General features: G+C 42.2%; 1 protein-coding gene across 2 annotated transcripts in view; it reads right to left on the bottom strand.

Moving 5' to 3' along the window:
• The window catches only part of tbc1d12b (TBC1 domain family, member 12b), a 105,772-nt gene that overhangs the window by 32,368 nt on the left and 52,218 nt on the right, over positions 1 to 21,186 (bottom strand). The window contains exons 3-4 of one of the 2 annotated variants that reach the window (XM_055646590.1): positions 18,443 to 18,499; positions 6,380 to 6,489 (exon numbers count right to left, since the gene is read on the bottom strand). In XM_055646590.1, coding sequence (XP_055502565.1) covers positions 6,380 to 6,489; positions 18,443 to 18,499 — 167 coding nt within the window. The remainder of the gene's footprint in view (positions 1 to 6,379; positions 6,490 to 18,442; positions 18,500 to 21,186) is intronic. The other variant, XM_055646591.1, reaches the window with a different exon arrangement.

Raw genomic sequence — 21,186 nt, 5'->3', positions numbered from 1 at the left:
GTTTCCCCGAGTACCTGCCGTTAGCGCTACGAGCCACTAAGAGACTCTGACGTGCCCGAGCTCCAACGAACCCGCTACGTACATTCTGCGTGCTTACCACGAGTGATTTTTTCAAAACTCGGGAGAGCTCTTGAATGAACTCGTACAGTGGGACAGGGCTTTAACTAAGGAGAAGGTAGATAGGCACAAAAAGCTGGAGTAACTCAGCAGGTCAGACAGCATATCTGGAGCAAGAAGGTAAGGCAGCTCATGGTTCAAGGATGGAATATGTGTTTGGAGTCAGAAAATGCAGGTGTGACACTAAATGTATCTGTATTTGTCAAGGAGAAGGACAAGGGGACAGGGAGATCAGCGTTGCGAATACTCATATATTAGGGCAGTTTGAGATCAACAAGGTGGTGGTGTTGCGGCTGTTGGAGAACATCAAGGTGGATAAATCTCCAGAGCCACATGAGATCTATCCCAAGTGAATGAGAGACGCAAGAGAGGAGTTGCAGGGGTCTTGACAAAGATATTTGTATCATCTCTCGCGACAAATGAGGTCCCGGAGGACTGGAGAGTAGCCAATGCTGTTCCTTTGTTTCAGGAAAATAGCGATAATCCAGAAATTATAAACCAGTGGGCTGCACAGAGATAGTTGGAAAGCCATTGGAGATAAATTTTCTGGGTAAGATTTGCTCTCATTTAGCAGAGATAGGCCCATGAATATGCAGGGAATGGAGGGATAGGGAGCATGTGCAGGCTGAGGAGATTAGTTTAACTTGGCATTGTGTTCAGCACAGGTAAGGTGGGTCGAAGAGCCTGTTCCTGTGCTGTGCTATTTTATGTTCTATTCATCAAAAAAATTGAAGGAAGAAGATAGTACGTAACAGAACTCAAATTCAGATTTAAAATAACCCCTTACATTTTCTAGTGCTGAAAAGAATGATCTGCTTCAACGACAAAACCGCCGGCTTATTGCCATTAGATTTATCACAATACGATTGAAAATACTGCTGTGATATAAAAGCTTAATATTAAAATACTACGGTTTGCTATCTTTAACAAATTGGGCTTTCTACATTAGATATTTAATTGCCCTACCCCCACTTCACCTTCCTCTCCCCTCCCCCCCATGCATCAAAAATGATCACCTAGCCTTTGAGGGAATACACTCAAATTATTCACACTCTACTTTTCCTGTCAACGGTGACATTGAAAATGCAAATATTTATTCAGACCAGCTAGCAAACAGTCTGATATTATTTAAATTACTTGGATTGACTGCATGATGCAGAATAGAGTTTTCTATTAAAATACTGCACAGTTGTAGCAAGATCAAGTCTCAACCAAATACATGTTTTAAAAAAAGATATATTTTGCAACTGAACTGAAACAAAAGCAATGAATTGTTACATGCACAAAACAGTGCAAGGTGTTGGTGAGACCATGCGTAAAGTGCTGTGTGCAAATCTGGTCACCTAGCTATAGTAAAGGATGCCATTACGATAGGCCTGTTAGTTTGACTTCAGTGGTGGGCAAATTAATGGAAAAGATACTTAGAGATAATATATATAAGCATCTGGATAAACAGGGTCTGATTAGGACTGAGGCACCCCACTAGTCACCTGCCTCCAACCCGATGGTTGTTTGTTGGGTTGGAGGCAGGTGACTAGTGGGGTGCCTCAGGGATCGGTGTTGGGTCCTTTGTTGTTTGTCATGTACATCAATGATCTGGATGAAGGTGTGGAAAATTGGATTAGTAAGTATGCAGATGATACCAAGATTGGGGATGTTGTGGATAATGAAGAGGATTTCCAAAGTCTACAGAGTGATTTAGGCCATTTGGAAAAATGGGCTGAAAGATGGCAGATGGAGTTTAATGCTGATAAATGTCAATAAAGGACAAATCAAAATAGGACATACATGGTAAATGGTAGGGAATTGAAGAATACAGTTGAACAGAGGGATCTGGGAATAACCGTGCATAGTTCCTTGAAGGTGGAATCTCATATAGATAGGGTGGTAAAGAAAGCTTTTGGTATGCTAGCCTTTATAAATCAAGAGCATTGAGTATGGAAGCTGGGATGTAATGTTAAAATTGTACAAGGCATTGGTGAGACCAAATCTGGAGTATGGTGTACAATTTTGGTTGCCCAGTTATAGGAAGGATGTCAACAAAATAGAGAGAGTACAGAGGAGATTTACTAGAATGTTGCCTGGGTTTCAACAACTAAGTTACAGAGAAAGGTTGAATAAGTAGGTCTTTATTCTCTGGAGCGCTGAAGGTTAAGGGGGGACTTGATAGAGGTCTTTAAAATGATGAGAGGGATAGACAGAGTTGATGTGGATCAGCTTTTCCCTTTGAGAATAGGGAAGATTCAAACAAGAGGACATGACTTCAGAATTAAGGGACAGAAGTTTTGGGATAACATGAGGGGGAACTTCTTTACCCTTGGTAGCGGTGTGGAATGAGCTTCCAGTGGAAGTGGTGGAGGCAGGTTCGTTGGTATCATTTAAAAATAAATTGGATAGGCATATGGATGAGAAGGGAATGGAGGGTTGTGGTATGAGTGCAGGCAGGTGGGACTAAGGGAAAAAAGTTGTTCGGCACGGACTTGTAGGGCCGAGATGGCCTGTTTCCGTGCTGTAATTGTTATATGTTATATGTTACAAGATGGAAATGGTACAAAAAAGATTCACACAGATGTTACGGGGCATGGAGGGCTTGAGCTATAAGGAGAGACTTGATGAAGCTGGGACTTTTTTTCTTGGAGCTCAGGAGGCTGAAGATTGACCTTATAGATGTATACAAGATCATGAGGGGAATAGATAAGGCAAATAAATGGTCACTGTATTATTCCTTGGATATGGGTGTCCAAAACTAGATGGCAGAAATTTAAGGTTTAGAGACGACCTATGGGGCAACTTTTTCTTATTACGCAGAGGATCGCGGGTATGTGGAACGAGCTGCCAAAGGAAGTTGTGGACATGCATACATGCTTAACAGATATTAGGACAGGTACAAGGATTGGAATAGTTTAGGGAGATACTATCTAAACGCAGGCAAATGGAACTATTTCAGGTAGGCAAGTTAGCACAAATGAGATAGGTCAATGGGCCAGGCTTCTGCTCTGCATAACTATGACAAACAAATTTACTGGCCACCATGTCATGTGGATAAAATGTGAATACATCGCTAGCTTGTACTTAATCAAATTTTTGAAACTTGCAACGACGGGCCGCGCAGCCAGAAGGGCCCAACAGGCTGTGGCTGTGATCTCGATGCCTCCCGGATCGCTGCGTAGAAGCCCGGGTCGGGTGAAACGGCCGACGGAGCCCGCAGCTGGGGCCTGGGTCGGCACCATGGAGGCGTGAAGTGGGCTGTGGGGTGTCGACAACGGTGAGGCCTCGCGACGATGGGACCTTGGCGGTGGTGAAGCCTCGCGGCGGTGGCGATGCCTCACGGGTCAACCCGCGGTCGAACAAAAGGGGGAGCCGGCGTGCTTTGTAACTTTGTCAGTAACGTAGGTGGCCGCTAGTTGTATACATTGTGTATGCAGCAAAGAATCTCACTGTGCCCAGTCACGTGACAATAAAGTATTCCTATTCCTAAAACAAGATGACAAGCGGCAAACCAATGAACCTTCATGTTGGATTCAAGTAGCATTATAATTTCTTATTTCCCGGAATTGTTAATTCCGTCTCTTTCTCTTCATAGATGCTGCCTGAATTGCTGGGTATTTCCAACAAGTTCAGTTCTAAGAAATCTACTTTAAATCTATTTTTTTGGCACTACAATCGTTGCACTCTTTCACTCGTGTGGGATCGTGCGTATGCATCGCATGATTTTGCTGGTTTGTATGAAATACAAAGCATTTCATTGTCTTCTGCTACTACTGCAGTTTTCGTGACAATTTTCCTCATTCTATTGAATGTTGATAAAACACCTGTCAATCCTTGGAGCTAAGCTCTCCTTTGGGTAAAAGCCCTCGGGATTTGGAAGGGTTTAGGAGGCAAGGAATTATTGGCTGATGCCATTGGCAATAAATCCTCAAAACAGAATCATTATTGTTTTTAGGTACAAGTGGTCCAAATGGTTTATAATTTTTGCCTACAAAAATATAGGCTTAAAAAAAGAAATCACTTTTGTATTCATTTGTTGCACGAGAAGCGTTCATAGCTTTTATGGATACATCTTAGATTGCATAAATTTGGGTTAACTATGACAGCATTTCCTGTAACTCTAAAAGCCAAGAAATATTAATATCCTTATACACATTTTGTTGGGTGAAATAATAACTTATTTTCAAAATACTGGAGTAACTCAGCGAGTCAGGCAGTATCTCTCGAGAACATAGATAGATAGGTTATTTCAGGTCAGGACGCTTCTTCACTGATCGGGGTGTGGGGGGGGGGGGGGGGGGGGGGGGGGGGGGGGAGAACTAGTGGGGGGAACTGGTGGGGGCAGTAAAAAGCCTGGCAAGTCATTGGCGGATACAGGTGAGCGGGGATTGTTAGGCAGATGGATGGACAAGGGCTAGAGATTAAAAGACAAATAATGTCAGATAAGGACAGAAGTGGTGTGAATTATGAAACCAGAGGAAATATTTTTTTTTTGTAGACTAGCATCTGTAGTACTTTGAATCTCTAACTTATTTTCAATTTGAGAGTTTACAGAAGCAAAAATATTGTGTGAAGTATTAAACTATTACTAAAACTCTCATCTTGACCACTTCCGGTTTGCTTATTTTGTTTTTAATTTGCGCATAAACGGTACGCTTTATTGCTAGGATTTTTTCGCCACCTTACTCACTGTTCTCCTCTCCTCCAAGCGCACCAAATTTTGTTCCGACCGGTGGAATTATACATAAGTTATGAAGGTGAGATCAGCAGATTGGTCTTCTCGCCTGTCAGTCACCATAAAAGTAATGCCCCTTCCGTCACCCGCAAGTGCTGATTTAGTCCGTAAGAGTGGAGTTGGGAAAGTCGCTGTGTGAATCGGGAGGTGCTGTGTGGTGCCCGCGGCCAGTGAGTCGTGTCCGTCCCCCGGCACACACCCCCCTTTTCCCCCGTCCCACACCCCCCCTTCCCTCTCTCCCCCCCCCCCCACACACCCCCTTCCTCCCCTCCTCGTCCAGACACACTCCACCCCACCCCCCCCACCGTTACCCCCTCCCCCCAAACCACCCCCCTCTCCCCCCCTCCTCCCCAACACCACCCCCCCCCCCCCCCACACCACCCACCCACGCCCCCCCCACACACCACTCACCCCCTGCCCCCCCACACACCCCGCACCCCCCCCCCTCCCCCACCACCCCCCCCTCCCCCACGCCACCCCCCCCCCCCCCCCCCCCACGCCACCCCCCCTCCCCCCACACGCATTGGGGAATGGGTTGCATTGGGGGACTCCCGTGTGACGGGGACCCAACGGGTCCCACTTAGTCTAGTAATATATAAAAGCTCCAGCAAGTTAATTTATACATCAATCTTGTCTGCCTTCATTTAAAACATTCTGTTCCACTAATGTTTTTAATTTCTGTTTAGACTCCCTATGAAAGTAATCTAACATTGTTTTTGATGACGTGTGAAGAATAGAAAAGAACATCACCAAGAATGTGCATCTCAAGTATACTTCTCAAGGCAGGCAGAAGCAGCATCAAAGATGTTTTGTCTTCTTACATAACCATAACATAACTCTGGCTAAAATGAGGCAATAACACGTCACTGAGCTACTTGTTCCACGTAATATATGCAAACATGCAAGTGGGATTCCTCCTGGCAGCGAGCAGTGCAGCCGGGAATGTTCCCGGAGAGCGGCACGGCCGGGAGCATTCCCGGCGAGCGTGGCCGAACCCTCTAGTGGGCCCGGTTTGTCGGGACACACGCCGCGAGATCTTTGCCGACATCTTTAACCTGTCACTTCAACAATTTGTATAGGAAGGAACTGCAGATGCTGGCTTACACCAAAGATAAGACACAAAATGCTGGAGTAACTCAGTGGGTCAGACAGCATCTATTGTCCACATCCACGACAAGTAAACCTCTATCATTCTCGTCCCTGAGAAAAGTGACAATTGACTAGCAGCTCTAATATTGACTATAATAAAGTGCCCTAAAAAATTAGTTATGGGCACAGCTACCCCAGGGACTCTGGCAGGGGGTGGAGGGAGTCAAGGGTAGGGGGGGGGGGGGGGGGGGGGGGGGGGAGAGGGAGGGAGGGATCAAATGCTACAAATGTTCACACATTGATTGCCCACATCTATTCTCAGAAAGTTGGACTGAATGGTAGCAGAATTGAATTCTGTATGGGTGCAATATATCTTAATGCTGTGAATGAAAGGGAATAGAGGGTAGTAATTGGTGAACTAAACCACTCACTACATGATAACAAACTTACGCTGGTCGATCTTCCAGGATCAATGCAGTCGTGGAGAGTGGCTCAAATTCAAGATTACGTCGGCGTTGCAGTGGAATCTTGGTCATTCGGCCAGTTCGGGCTTCATATTCCTATTTTCAGCAAAAAGAGCAAATGAACACAAACATACTTCTAACAATTAAAGACTAATTGGTCAGATTAAAATGCATTCGCCCACCCCATCAACATAAAATGAAATAGAAAGAACAGCTGATAGATTGAACAAATCTGCAACTGTTCAAATAATAGTTTCTGACAGTCAATTAAAATCAACAGTTCAGTTTTAAGGTCACATATTTTCCAATGGTAAAGCACCGTTATATCATTAATAATAATACTTCTTGGAAGTTAATAGTCATCATCCATACAAGTATACTTATTTGAAATGTAAATCACCCAATTTACTATAGCACCGCAATTAATTCTAGTTTAGACGTTAGAACGGTAAAGGAAAAAAAGACACAGTATCAAACCAGTTACAGTAACCTTTCCACACCTACTTACCCAGCTCATATATTTTGTGATAATGATTACTTGTTTGATGTTTTGTTTGCAACAATAAAACTGAAAATCGCATCAAACGTCACTGGAAGCAGCACAACTCTTTTGATCAACCATGAATCATCTATGTATAATGGCCTTTGGGATATTTTAAAGCAATAATTTGTGGACTAATTCAAACAAAAATCTGACATATTCAACAAAATACTTTTCTCCCATTTATTTCCCAGTAACTTATTCTTGTGCACACCCATCAACACCGACTGCCGAGAACAAGGAGGGACCCAGCAGCCATCGTGAACACAACTGCAAAGAAAGGTCCTGTTGGTCACTGCATGCAGGAGGAAGGAGGTGGTGATTATGGACATGACGAGTGGAACAGTAGGAGAGGGATCGATTCCTCCATGCCTTCACCATCAGCTGTAGGAGGTGCTCCCCGGGACCTGGGCAAGGAGATGGGCGTCGGGTCGCGGGCCTGCTGCAGCAGCCTGGGGCCTACCTGGTCTTCCAACATGTGGACCGCACATTAGACTTTTTCTTTATAAATTGAGCCAAAGTATGGCAATTGTGCATTTGGTGGTTGTGCAACGGGGTTTCCCTGTGCTGTGCATACGTGACAATAAAGAACCATTGAACCATTAATTGTCTGCCATATTACAATGTACTAAGACAAATCCCACCAACCTGAATTGTAAGAACTAATATTTACGTTGAATTTAAAACAACTATTGTAAATAGAATTAGTTAAGTACAAACTATTCAATTCAATTCAATTTATTTGTCATTTGGACCCCTTGAGGTCCAAACGAAATGACGTTTCTGCAGCCATACATTACAAACAAATAGACCCAAGACACAACATAATTTACATAAACATCCATCATATTGCTGTGATGGAAGGCCAAAAAAACTTATCTCTCCACTGCACTCCTCCCCCCCCACCCCCCCCCCCCCCCGATGTCAGAGTCAAAGTCAAAGCCCCCGGCTGGCAATGGCGATTGTCCCGCGGCCATTAAAGCCACGCCGGGTGGTGCAAGGTCGCACACCGGGTTCTTGATGTTGGAGCCCCCGGCGGGCGCTCGCAGAGTCCCGCGGCCATTCCAAGCCGCGCGGGGCGGTGCTGTGAGGCCCCGCTCCAGGAGCTCTTCGACCCCGCAAATACCCACACCCCAAATAAAAAATAATAAAAACGCAGACGGGCTGCAGAGGCCGCTGCTGACGAGAGTCGCGCCGCTTACCGAAAACTAATTTAAAATCAGAATTGTTTATTGTAATTTGAACATGTTTATGACTGCAGAAACGTAATTTTGTTTAAACTTCCATGTTCAAATGACAATAATCTGATTCTGATTAAAGCCTGAGCAGTCCATAATTGGATTTGTATAATAATATTGATAATAATAGTTTTCAAAGTATTTTGTCTGAATAACTGAGCTAAAAATTAGATTTATGTGTAATGTGCCGACTTTTGGAAAAACATTTTCAGGAATCGCCAAAAGTATTGTCCTGAATCTTAGGAAACTCTTTGCACTATGCAAGGCTACATGTTGGTGATTCTAACAATGGCAAAATTTGTGCTCTCACGCCCACTGAATGATACATTTGCTCAGAGATTTTGCATGCATATTTCACTGATTTAATATATGATTTAAATGTCAACCTCTACCCCATTTATAAAATGTAAAATACAATTACAATTTTAAATTTACATGATTCATTCCATTTCTAAAAGAGTAATCCACAAACCATTTTTAAAAACGTTCATGGAGCATCTTCATGCATATAAAATGCACTTTTCCCTAAAACTCAAAATAGTTCAATGACATTTATATTAACAAACTCAGATTTGTTATAATTCAGCATTTCAAGATTATCTGAAAAGGATGTGATTTGTTACTGCCAAAGGATTTAATTTTTTAAAGTGGCATTTTATTTAATGTACCAAACAAAATATATTTTGGACAGGGCATAGAACTGCGAAATAGGCCACTCGGTTAAAGTGTGCACTTTAATTGTCTATTCTATTGTTCAGCAAGGTCATGCTGATTTTCTATTTGGCTTCATTCTCTGTTTTCTCACCATATTTCCTTAACCAATTCTCATCACCAAATATAATTTGCATTTTAGCCTTGAATATACTTAATAAATCAGCATACACAGCACTTGGTTAGAAAATTCAAACGCCAGAGAAAAACAAGATCTCCTCAACCTTAGGTGGTAGACCGTTAAAACCGAGACAATGCCCATTTACCCGAGGTATCGATGGCTAATTCTGGCCTTGCTGCCAGAGAAACACCGTCACAGCATTTAACGTTGCGAATCCTCTCAGAATCTTGTGTTTTCAAGGTGATAATCTTTCCTCCCTTTAATCTACTGGCATATTCTGCTTAATTTTTCCTCAAAGGACAACCTCACAGAAATAACCCAGTCAATCATCACTGAATCAATCCAAGGCAAGTACGTACGTACTTTATCAAATCAAATGAGATTAAAACCAATTCAAATGAGATTAAAAAAGAGATTCACCAGCTGAGTTTCTCCAGCATTTTTGTCTACTTTCAATTTTTCCAGCATCTGCAGTTTGTTCTTAAAACTGTACATGGTATTCTGGCAGTGGCCTGTGCAAAGCCCTGTATGGTGAATATGCATTTATCATGTACTCTAACCCTTTTGTAATAGGGACTAAAGGAATCTCTGGAAATAAGACATTTAGGCAAGTTTGGAATATGGTTAACCCTTGATCGTTGGAAAAGGATGAGGGGAAATTAGGCTAACACATGTGAAGGTCATTTAAAGGTCATTTTAGAAGCGGCAGTAATTAGATTGTACAGCATAGCTGGCAGGAGCAAAAATAAACATTGGGTGTTTTTAAACTAGGCTGAGTGCAGGAGAATTGCTCACAAGAAGTGACACAACAATGCATCTTGGTTATTATTTATAGCAATGATTTACAGAACAAATAGGGAAAATGGCTATTAAGTAAAGGAAGACAAGTTTCACCTGTCAGACAAATAGAGGGAACTCCCCCAGAGGTAAAAAGGGATCAACATTTACAAAGTTGATTACTGGTGAATTATTGTAAAAATGTTAAATCTGCATGTAACCATTGTTCTGTGTATATTACAAATTGCTGCAAGTTTTCAGAGTTAATTAAGTATCTTCAAGGCCACACATGGAGCGCTTCTCTAGTGGACACTGTGACAAGGCCAGAATAAACTGACTTTTGAGAAACTTGCCACTGCTGTAAGAGATTTTCTTTGTGTCCTGAACCAATCTGAGCCATGATTAAGAGAGTGGCTGAGGCCCATGTGAACGCAAGATTCAGGGTGCAGGGCAAACACACAAATCCTGCCAATAAGGACCAACACTCCATGTGGCTTGATAACATTTTGTCCCTTCATGCTAACTATGCCTTTCAAAGGCAGTTTCTCCCTATTAAGAACATTTAACGCTCTCACTATTTAAGTAACATTCTGCTTTTCAATTCTAGTAACTGTGCGTTTCACATAATTTACACACACCTTGATATTAAGAGCAAAATCAGATACATTATATCCCGTCATTTCATCCAAGTTATTAAAACAGCGGAGGACTCTAGTTTTGGATTTATATTACCCCAACTAAATATGAAATTCTATCATATTATGATCACTCTTTCTCAGAAGATACTTTACTATTACATTGTAAATTAATCCTTCTTGTTGCAAGAGCAAAGCTAAATTGGCCTGTTGTCTGGTTGAGTTACCAACATGTGTTGATAGTAAGAGATGGCAGGAACTGCTGGAGCTGGAGGAACTCAATGGGTCAGGCAACATCAGAGGAGAAAATGTACAGGAGATGTTTCAGGTCAGGACCCTTGTAGTTGGGGAGAGAAAGCTGGAAAACAAATTTGGGGATGGGCCAAGTGATAGGTGGATACAAGTGAGGGGGGTTTAGTTGACAGATGGGTAGAGTGAATGACAAAAGTAGAGGTGAGAAGGAAAAGGGGTTTCAGATAAAGAGTGAAATGTGAAGCCAGAAGGAAGGAAATTGAAGGCATTTACTACCCAATGTGAATAGTAAATTCTCAAAATTGAAGTAGCACCACCCTATCCCCATTCTCTTCTCTGTGTCCCCTCCTGCCTTTTCTCCTACTATGCAACCCCATACCTCCTTTTCTCTCCATCGTACACTCATTCACCACCCCAGAGTCACAGGCCTCCTGTGACCACATTGACCTTGTGTCACAGGTAGCCTCTGGACCATTGGCTTCTACCGGCTTGTGGTCCGATCTTCCCAGTGGCGGAAGGGCTATGGAGCTGTACGCCTCTTTAACATTGGCATACAGCAGGTCCAATGTTTTCATATCCCTGGTGGGAAAGTGGGTTATGTACAAACCAACATTTTTCACTCTACTTAAGAGGGGGATGAGAAGCGGATAGATGAAGTACATTACAAAGGCTAAAAATATTTCGAAGCTGGTTAGAGATACAACATCGAAATTGGCCCTTCGATCCACCCATGCTGACCATCAATTCACACAATGTTAGGTGAAATAGATAGCCTGGTCTATGTTTGGTCACGGTAAAGGAGGTCACAATGGGAGCACTAAATGCAGCAGACAAGATTTGAAGAGGTGCATATGTCTCCTGGAAGGAATGCTGATATTCTCAGGATGGAAGTGTAGGGACAGGCATTACATCTTCTGTGGTTGCAGGGGAAATTGTTTGGAATGGGATGGGATAGGTTTGGAGGGAGTGGCCTCTAAAATAAGGGGTTTTAGAGGGAGTGGGCGCTACGGAAAGCGGAAGAAGGTGAGGATGAAAACATGTAGGAAGAACATGTGATGGGATCTCGATGGAGGTGGCAATATCAAAGAATGATGTGTTGAATGCGGAGCCTGGTGAGACAAAAGGCAAAGAACTCTACTCTAGTTCCACCTGGCGAATGGTGAGTGGGAGTAGAAATGTGAGACACGGAGGAGACAAAGAAGAGGGGTCCATTCACATCAGCAGGGGATGCCCATTTACTGAAGGAGGATATCTTGGATGTCCTAGTGGAAAGCTTATCTTGGGAGCCGATGCAGAGGAGACAAAATTGGGACTAAGGAATGGTGTCCTTGCGAGAGGGATGGAAGAAGATGCAGTCTAGGTAGCTGTGGGAGGCAGTGGGTTTGAGGTCGACGTCAGTCTGTCTCCTGTGAAACAGACAGAGAGATCGAGAAAGGGGAGGGAGGTGTCAGAGATAGCCCAAATGAATTTGAAGGCAGGGTGGAGGTTAGTAATGAAGTTTAAGAAGTCCACGAGTATTGCAAGGGTGCAGAGGGCAAACCCGATACAATTATCGATGTAACAGAGTTGTGTCATTAATGATGCCAGAATACGTTTGGCACAAGGACTGTTCAACATAACACTTGCATGGCACCAGCTATGCCCGGTACATTAAGCACTCCCTGTTCCAAAAGTACTACAGCAGGGGCCTCTAAACTATGCAGTACGAGGGTCACATTATATATTTTGCACGTTTTTGCGGGCCGTAGGAAAAAATAAAGAAATGTCACACACACACTCTCTTTTCCAGCTTTCTCTCCCCATCCCCACTCTTCAGTCTGAAGAGACCTGATTTCAAATCCATCTGTCTATTTCCTCTGCAGATGCTGCCTGACCTGCCGAGTTCCTCCAGCATTCAGATTTTTGCTCAAGTTTCTTGTAGCTGCAGTTTTTTGTGTCGCCAGCGTGCATCCATATAACAATAGCATAGCATTGGACCAATTGTACAACTTCAAAGATGCGTTTTCAATGTACCTTTTTCTACGCTTCTTTTTACATGGAAACAAGGTTTTTTTTTCTCGTTCTTTTTTATTATTTATTTATTATTTTATTTTTTTGGATCACAATGCATTTAATGTCTTTTTGTCCTTAAATTTTGACTCCTGCATTAAACATTTGCATTAGTCACTGCAGTTGAGCGCAGTGCCAGCACAAATCTTTTTTTGTTTTTTTTTTGCTTATTTTAGTAGAAGTTAATACAGTACAAAACAGTATAGTGGAACCTAATTTTAGGTGCCAACTATGTCATACCGTAATCCATTCTATGTACAACCTCTAGTTTTATGTTATGAAAAGGAAGTAAGCAAGACAAGAAAAAGAAAACAATAGAAAGAGGAAAAAGTGGAAAAATAGATGGTAGAGAGTAGAAAAACGTGAAGTGTGTATATAAAAAAAAAAAAAATAAAATAAAAAGTGGAAAGTAGAAATAGAAGAGAAGGCCCCTTAAAAGAGAATGTTTCAAATCTGTATTCGGAGATGTAGATCTATCCGCGTCATGAACTGAAATCAGCAATCTTTACGGTACCGCTGCATCACATGATTCCAAAAAGTCGATGAAAGGAGACCAACTCCTTAAGAATTGGTCATATTTATCTATTAGTCAGAGTCTCATTTCTTCAAGGCGTGCTATGTCCATCATATTCCTAATCCACATTTTAACAGTTGGTATGGTTGTATTTTTCCAAAATTTAAGTATCAATTTCTTTCCAATTATTAACCCATAATTAAAAAAAACATTTTGGTCTTTATTTAAAGGAAACAAGGTTTTGATTGTTGGAATAACAATCTTATTAAAGCGTCTCCGTACTCTGACTTTGCTGATTTTTTTTGATTTTTTAAAAAAAGGTACCTAGCAATGTTTGAGGCCCAATCAAATGAAGCCGCTTAATCAATGATCTGACCTGCATCAGTGGGTATGTGACAAGAAAAATAAAAAATTGCCAGGCACGAGGAAATAACATGATATTGCACGTCCTTACCATCAACATGCTGTTTACCATCAGTTGGCCAAAATCTTAACAAAATCAATCAGTAAGATAGGGCTTGGATACTGTGGGTATAACAACATCAGGAGCCGAATACAGATGACTCCCACATTACAGCTGTCTGTGTTGCAGACTTTTTACTTTACACAGAATTCACATATCACTAACCAAGAATTTGTGAAACTGAATTAAATTTGCTCTCAGAATATGAAAAAACTAAATAGATTAATACAACATTTATTTTTCTTTCAACTATTGTTTGACGTATGCACAATCAATGTGGCTTTGTGATGAGGCTGATCTCGGAAAGCAACCCCGCAATAATGCGGGGATGGCGTGAATTCTGCAATGAGCACATAGGACCATTCACGCTGCAACATTTCTCCATATCATGCTCCTCCCTGGCATGCATATATCAGTGATCCTTCATTATTACTCAGTAAAGATGTTCGATTTCACTATATAAAAGCAATGTGGCAGATACTTTGCCTCAGGCTCCAGCAGCTCAAGATGCTGCACCTCCATTTTTCAATAGCGTTTAAGAGTGGGCTTTAAATGCTAAATCTACCTGCAACTCCTTTCATCCATGGAAGAATCAAAAAAGACCAACAAGCATTAAAAAGTGAAATGGTTCAGTAACAGAGCTATGATGTTGCTCACAGGAAAAAGAAGCACAAATGATATTTGCTACATTCCAAATGCAATGGAAGCAATTTCAAATTAATAATTAAAAGAAAACAATTTTAAAATAATCAAATCCAAAGAAACATGGGTTTTCTAAACAAAGACACATATACCCAGTCAATCAAAGAATATGTGGTACCAGTCAGCAACTCCAACAGGTGGCAGCTGTTATTTAAATCCAATCAGTAGAAACCAGAGCTTTTTAACAATTTGCTTCCTGTATTCCCTAAATTACATTTCAGCAGCCTATTCATAACGAGGAACTACTAAACGTGCCAATGGACTGCTGGTACGGCAGTATTTCAAAGACCATCTTATTCAATTGAAGCATTAAATAGAAAAAAGTCACTCTCAATAATCAACTGCAGAGATAACTGAAATAGCTTGTTTGCATTCTGGAAAGATTTCAGGACCAGAGGGATGGCAAGCCTAAATTCGGAAGTTTAATTGTTCAGATAAACAATAATCAATTCTGCCTTGGAACTTGAGAGATAGTGGGATCATTCTGCTTATGAAAGAAATAGAATATCATCCAGCTCAGAAGATGTTTCAAACAGCCAATTGATCGTAAAGTTCAGGAAAAACAAAGTTGAAGTTTCTGAATTCTTGTGAATATGGCACAAGGGAACAATGTATATTTAGAAAAATTGTTTAGCATTAAAAACAATACTCAACACAGAAGCATAATTAGGCTAAAATTTCCAAAGGAAAGTAATACTGGGATGCATGAGAAAAGTCTCACCAAAAGGGCTCCATGGGCAAAGGTACAAGGACAAGAAGATAAACAGAACTGGATTAACAATGAAGATAGACACAAAATGCTGGAGTAACTCAGCGGGACAGGCAGCATCTCTGGAGAGAAGGAATGGGTGACATTTCAGGTCAAATCCCGTCTTCAGACTGATAGACAGGATAATGGAAATAAGCAAAGGTATTTCCCTTGGACTGGGCAACAGAGGTAATGCACTGGTGGAAAAACAGAGGCTGCAGAGAAGAATAGAGGAGATTTATGCATCATTGTTACCTAGACCATTGAAATTCAGAGAGAGAACAGCAGGAAAGATGCTGTGGATTTGGAAGCTAACAAACTATTCAAAGCCCTCAGGGAAAAAGGAGCTTGCAGTTCGGTGGATTGATTTCTGAGCATGTGTTTCAAGAGTGGGGCTTGTGAGGCGAGTGCTTGCATGCTGTTTTCAAAAACTGTGAGAATCTTAAAATGTGCACAAGAACGCAGTTGAGGGATGATAGTTGAGAATCAAATGTGCAATGGAATAAAGGTCACAAGTATAAATAAGCACCTTGGCCAAAATGAGTCCAGTTTAGTTTCTTGTCACGTGAATTCAATTCAATTCAATTTTATTGTCATTGCACAGATACAAGTATGGGTACAACGAAATGCAGTGTAGCGTCAGTCCGTAGTAATAGTGCAATATAGAAATAAAAATACAGAATAAGTAAACAATGTGGACAGAGAGACTGGAGAAATCTATCGTCGGGACTCCGAGTTCAGCAATGTGATAGTGTTGTTGTAGAAGCTGGTCCTCATCCTACTAGTACGTGACCTGAGACTCCTGTACCGCCTCCCTGATGGGAGGAGGGCAAACAGTCCATTGTTAGGGTGGGAGGGGTCTTTGATGATCTTCCCGGCCCGTCTCAGACACCGTTTTCGGTGGAGGGCATCTATGGCCGGGAGCGGGGCACGGATGATGTACTGAGCGGTTTTCACCACCCGTTGTAGTGCCTTCCTGTCCGCTACGGTGCAACTGCTGTACCATACCGTGAAGCAGGTGGTCAGGATGCTTTCGATGGTACAGCGGTAAAAGTTGGTCAGGGTCTGGGGGGGGACAGGTGAGCTTTCTTGAGCCTCCTCAGGAAGTAAAGGCGCTGCTGCGCCTTTTTGATCAGCTTGGAGGTGTTTAGGGACCAGGACAGATCCTCCGAGATGTGTACCCCGAGGAATTTGTAGTTGGAGACGCGCTCCACCTCAGCCCCGTTTATGTGGATGGGGGTATGACTGCCTCCTCTGGTCTGCCTGAAGTCAACAATAATTTCCTTTGTCTTCTTGGAGTTGAGGACAAGGTTATTGTTGGCACACCAGGCTGTCAGGAGCTGGACCTCATCCCTGTAGGCTGACTCGTCGTTGTCACTGATCAGTTCTACCACCATAGTTTGTCGGCAAATTTAATGATGGCGTTGGAGCCACTCTTAGGGACGCAGTCATGGGTGAAGAGGGATTAGAGGAGAGGGCTGAGCACACAGCCCTGTGGCACGCTGGTGTTCAGTGTTATAGTGGAGGAGGTGAGGTTGTTGACCCTAACAGACTGTGGTCTGTTGGTGAGGAAATCCAGTGTCCAATTGCAGAGGGAGGTGGAGATGCAAATCCGCTGAGTTTGGTGATCAAGCTAGCGGGGATGACAGTGTTAAAGGCAGAGCTGAAGCTTTTGTTGCATGCTGACCAGTCAGTGGGAAGACAATACATGATTACAATCGAGCCATTCACAGTGTACAGATACATGATAAGGGAAAAGTATGAAATGCTGCTATAGGAGTAGAGATTTAAAAGTATGAAGTGATCGTAATATTTGATTGCAGATCTGCCGCTGTGGCTAGCACACAAATCTGGGTTGGGCACCTTCTTGGAAGAACTCGAAGGGGAAGGTTCAAGAAAAACAAAAATGATGAGGGTTAAAATAATAGGGTAAATGGGATCTTTATTGAGGTCTGGCTTGTTTGACCGTGGGAAAGGAAAACTAACAAATCATCTCAATCTGAATGACCAGGAGATTTTTAACATTGCAAAACTGTAGGGAGCTTGATGGTTCTGCAGAGAAAAACGATTAAAAAAAATATCTGGTCAAGTGGGTTGAGGGTGAATGTCGTTTTTTAAAGTTTGATTTCTACTGGATGAGTGCAAAACAACACAGTGCTCAACATGGTCCAGGCAAATCTGGCAATGGACGGTTAAAGCAACTGAATGCCAGAAATCGTTCCAATGTAGCTCATATTGCGCCAGGTATTGTGCTTCCCTGTAACCTTAGCTATGAGATTCCAACAACGTAGGCATAACAATGTCATCTTTATAGTGTAAACACATAAACAAAGATACCCATTTTCAAAAACTATTTGTCCCAGAGTACTCCTGGAATTTTCTGTATCTGTATTCTGCTTTAACTTTGAAAGGACGACAAAATATATTTGCACTAGGAAAACATTTATTGTGTTCTGTGCTTTACGATAATGAATCTGCAACCAGTTATATGTAGAAGAAAATACTGTTGATGACCTCTAAAGAAAAGTCGTCCTTGTGTTACTAGTCAGTAGAATCAAATTTGAAATTGACTGGTAGGTCAAATCCTGCCAAAATAGTTAGGATAGTAAAACAAAAACTATTAAAATGGCAAGAACATAATTACATTTTCTGCACATTCATTAAAAAATTGTTCCCCCAAAAAGCAATTGTCAAAATAGCTTAATGATCCATGTACCTCAATACTACAATAGTTAATAGTGAATACTTCTTTTTTTAACACTATTGCAGTGTTTTAGAATGCACATGTGTTTGAACAGTTGAGCAATTACATAAAATATAAATACATGCAAACTCTTTTACGGTTAAATAACTGCTACACAAGATATTTCAGTAAATTTAGTTCAAATTTATTTTCAGATCAAATTGAATTATGTATGCTATAACTTGAATCACTTTCAAGACCAAATCCAAGTCAATGTGCTTAGCTTCAAAACAAATGTTAAATTAGATCTGAAGGCAAGTTATCATTTTGTTTTAAGTTCCCAATATATTTTATCTAGCATTGAAAGATTGATGAAGAGTGCATAAATGATCGCGTGAATGGTATTTTGGGTACGGAAAACAATGGTGAATGTCAATGCATCCTGCTATTTCATTCCAATGGATGTTTCAATGTTTTAATGCCGCTACAGTGATATGCATTGTAAGCATCATGCTTGAATAAATATGACGTACAGGTGAAAATACGCACATAAACCAACAGCCAAGTCATGCATGGGTTAACAACTGACTGGAAGGAAATGTAGTAATTTCATACCCCTGTCATGAACAGGTTAGGTGCAGACACTGACGCAAGACTGCAACCATAGCTATCCTGATGAAAGAAACATAGTACAACTTTAGTCATCAACAACACAAGCACAGGGACACACAATCACATTGAAAAAGGATTAAGACAAAACCTTGATATAAAAACTTCAAGGGCCAAAAAGTAGTTTTATTATAGGATGGTTTATTATGAAACAATCTAAAATGCATGATACAGTGTCTACAATGCCCTCCATAATGTTTGGAACAAAGGCCCATCATTTATTTGTTTAAGAGGGAACTGCAGATGCTGGAGAATCGAAGGTTACACAAAAAAGCTGGAGAAACTCAGCGGGTGCGGCAGCATCTATGGAGCGAAGGAAATAGGCAACGTTTCGGGCCGAAACGTTGCCTATTTCCTTCGCTCCATAGATGCTGCTGCACCCGCTGAGTTTCTCCAGCTTTTTTGTGTAACCCATCATTTATTTATTTGCCTCAGTACTCCACAATTTGAGATTTGTAATAGAAATAAAATCACATGTGGTTAAAGTGCACATTGTCAGATATTAATAAAGGCCATTTTTATACATTTTGATTTCACCATGTAGAAATTACAGCAGTGTTTATACATTTGCCCCCCCCCCCCCCCCCCCAAATTTCAGGGCACCATAATGTTTGGGACACAGCAATGTCATGTAGATGAAAGCAGTCATGTTTAGTATTTTGTTGCATATCCTTTGCATGCAATGACTGCTTGTAGTCTGCGGTTCATGGACATCACCGGTTGCTGGGTGTCTTCTCTGGTGATGCTCTGCCAGGCCTGTATTGCAGCATTCTTTAGCTTACGCTTGTTTTGGGGGCTGGTCTCCTTCAGTTTTCTATTCAGCATATAAAAGGCATTCTCAATTGGGTTCAGATCGGGAGATTGACTTGGCCACTCAAAGAACTGACCATTTTTTAGCTTTGAAATACGTCTTTGTTTCTTCAGCCGTATGTTTAGGATCATTGTCTTGCTATAGAATGAACCGCCAGCCAATGAGTTTTGAGGTATTTGTTTGAACTTGTGCAGATAGGATGTGTCGAGACAAGAGTCAAGAGACAAGAGACATTTATTATCACATGTACCAATTGGTACAGCAAAATTTGTTGTCACCTTACAGCCATACGAATAAAAAGAGCACAGAACACGATAGTCTTTAACATAGACATCCCCACACAGCGGAATCAAAGTTTCCCACTCTGAGGGAAGGCACCAAAGTTCAGTCATCCTCCTCTGTTGTCCTCAGTTGTTCACCCGTGGTCGGGGGGCTCCCGAACCCCTCGCTGTCGTCCGATATTCAGATCCGCTCGCCGGATGATGAAACTCCGACGTCGGAACGAGAGAACATTCTCAGCGGATTGGACTTCCGAATCGGCCACTTCCTACGGAGACTGCGGCTCCCGAAGTCCACAGGCCGAGCTGGGCGGAGATTCACACTGGCGGCCCTCGGAAAAGGGATCCCAGGACTCCACGATGTTGAAGTCAGCGTCGCCCGCGCTGGAAGCTCCGCAAACCACAGCTCTGCAATGTTGAAGTAGCAGGCCCGACACTCCGGAGCTTCAAACCGCGATCCAGGCAAGGCATCGCCCGCTCCGCGGTGAATCCAGTGCTGCGCCGCTGCTGAAGCTTTGGTCCGGTCCCCGGCAGGAAAGGCCACGCCAATCCTGTTGGTACGCCGCGAGGAATTGACTGAGAAACGGTTTCCCCTTACCCTACCCCACCTCCCCCACATAAAAAATACTAAAAAAAACCTCCAAAGCAAACTAAAAATAAAAAAAATAGAAAAACAAACAAACTGTAGGCAGAGGCTGCCATCATGCGGCGCCCCTTGTGGGAATTTACACTTCAGAATTCATTATGCTACTACCATCAGCAGTTGTATCATCAATGAAGATAAGTGAGCCAGTACCGTCAGCAGCCATACATGCCCAGGCCATAACACCCCCGCCACCGTGTTTCACAGATGAGGTGGTATGCTTTGGATCTTGGGCAGTTCCTTCTCTCCTCCATACTTTGCTCTTGCCATCACTCTGATATACGTTAATCTTTGTCTCATCTGCCCATAAGACCTTTTTCCAGAACTGTGGTTGCTCTTTTAAGTACTTCTTGGCAAACTGTAACCTGGCCATCCTATTTTTGTGGCTAACCAGTCGTTTGCATCTTGCAGTGTTGCCTCTGTATTTCTGTTCATGAAGTCTTCTGCGGACAGTGGTCATTGACAAATCCACACCTGACTTCTGAAGAGTTTTTCTGATCTGTCGGACAGGTGTTTGGGGATTTTTCTTTATTATAGAGAGAATTCTTCTGTCATCAGCTGTGGAGGTCTTCCTTGGCCTGCCAGTCCCTTTGCGATTAGTAAGCTCACCAGTGCTCTCTTTCTTCGTAATGATGTTCCAAACAGTTGTTTTGGTAAGCCTATGGTTTGGCTGATGTCTCTAACAGTTTTATTCTTGTTTCTCATCTCATAATGGCTTTGTTGACTTTCATTGGCACAACTTTGGTCCTCATGTTGATAAACAGAAATAAAAGTTTCCTAAGGTGATGGAAAGACTGGAGGACAGACTAGGTGCTGAGAACTCTCTTATACCTGCATGAAGGAGGTAATTAAACATATCTGAGCAACTACAAACACCCGCAGAGCTGTGTCCCAAACATTATGGTACCCTGAAATGGGGAGGGGGGGGGAGACTATGTATAAACACTGCTGTAATTTC

The sequence above is a fragment of the Leucoraja erinacea genome, chromosome 15, assembly GCF_028641065.1.
Source record: "Leucoraja erinacea ecotype New England chromosome 15, Leri_hhj_1, whole genome shotgun sequence".
Lineage (NCBI taxonomy): Eukaryota > Metazoa > Chordata > Chondrichthyes > Rajiformes > Rajidae > Leucoraja > Leucoraja erinaceus.
Note: the sequence above shows the minus strand (reverse complement) of the source record. Positions and strands in the feature narration are given on the sequence as shown.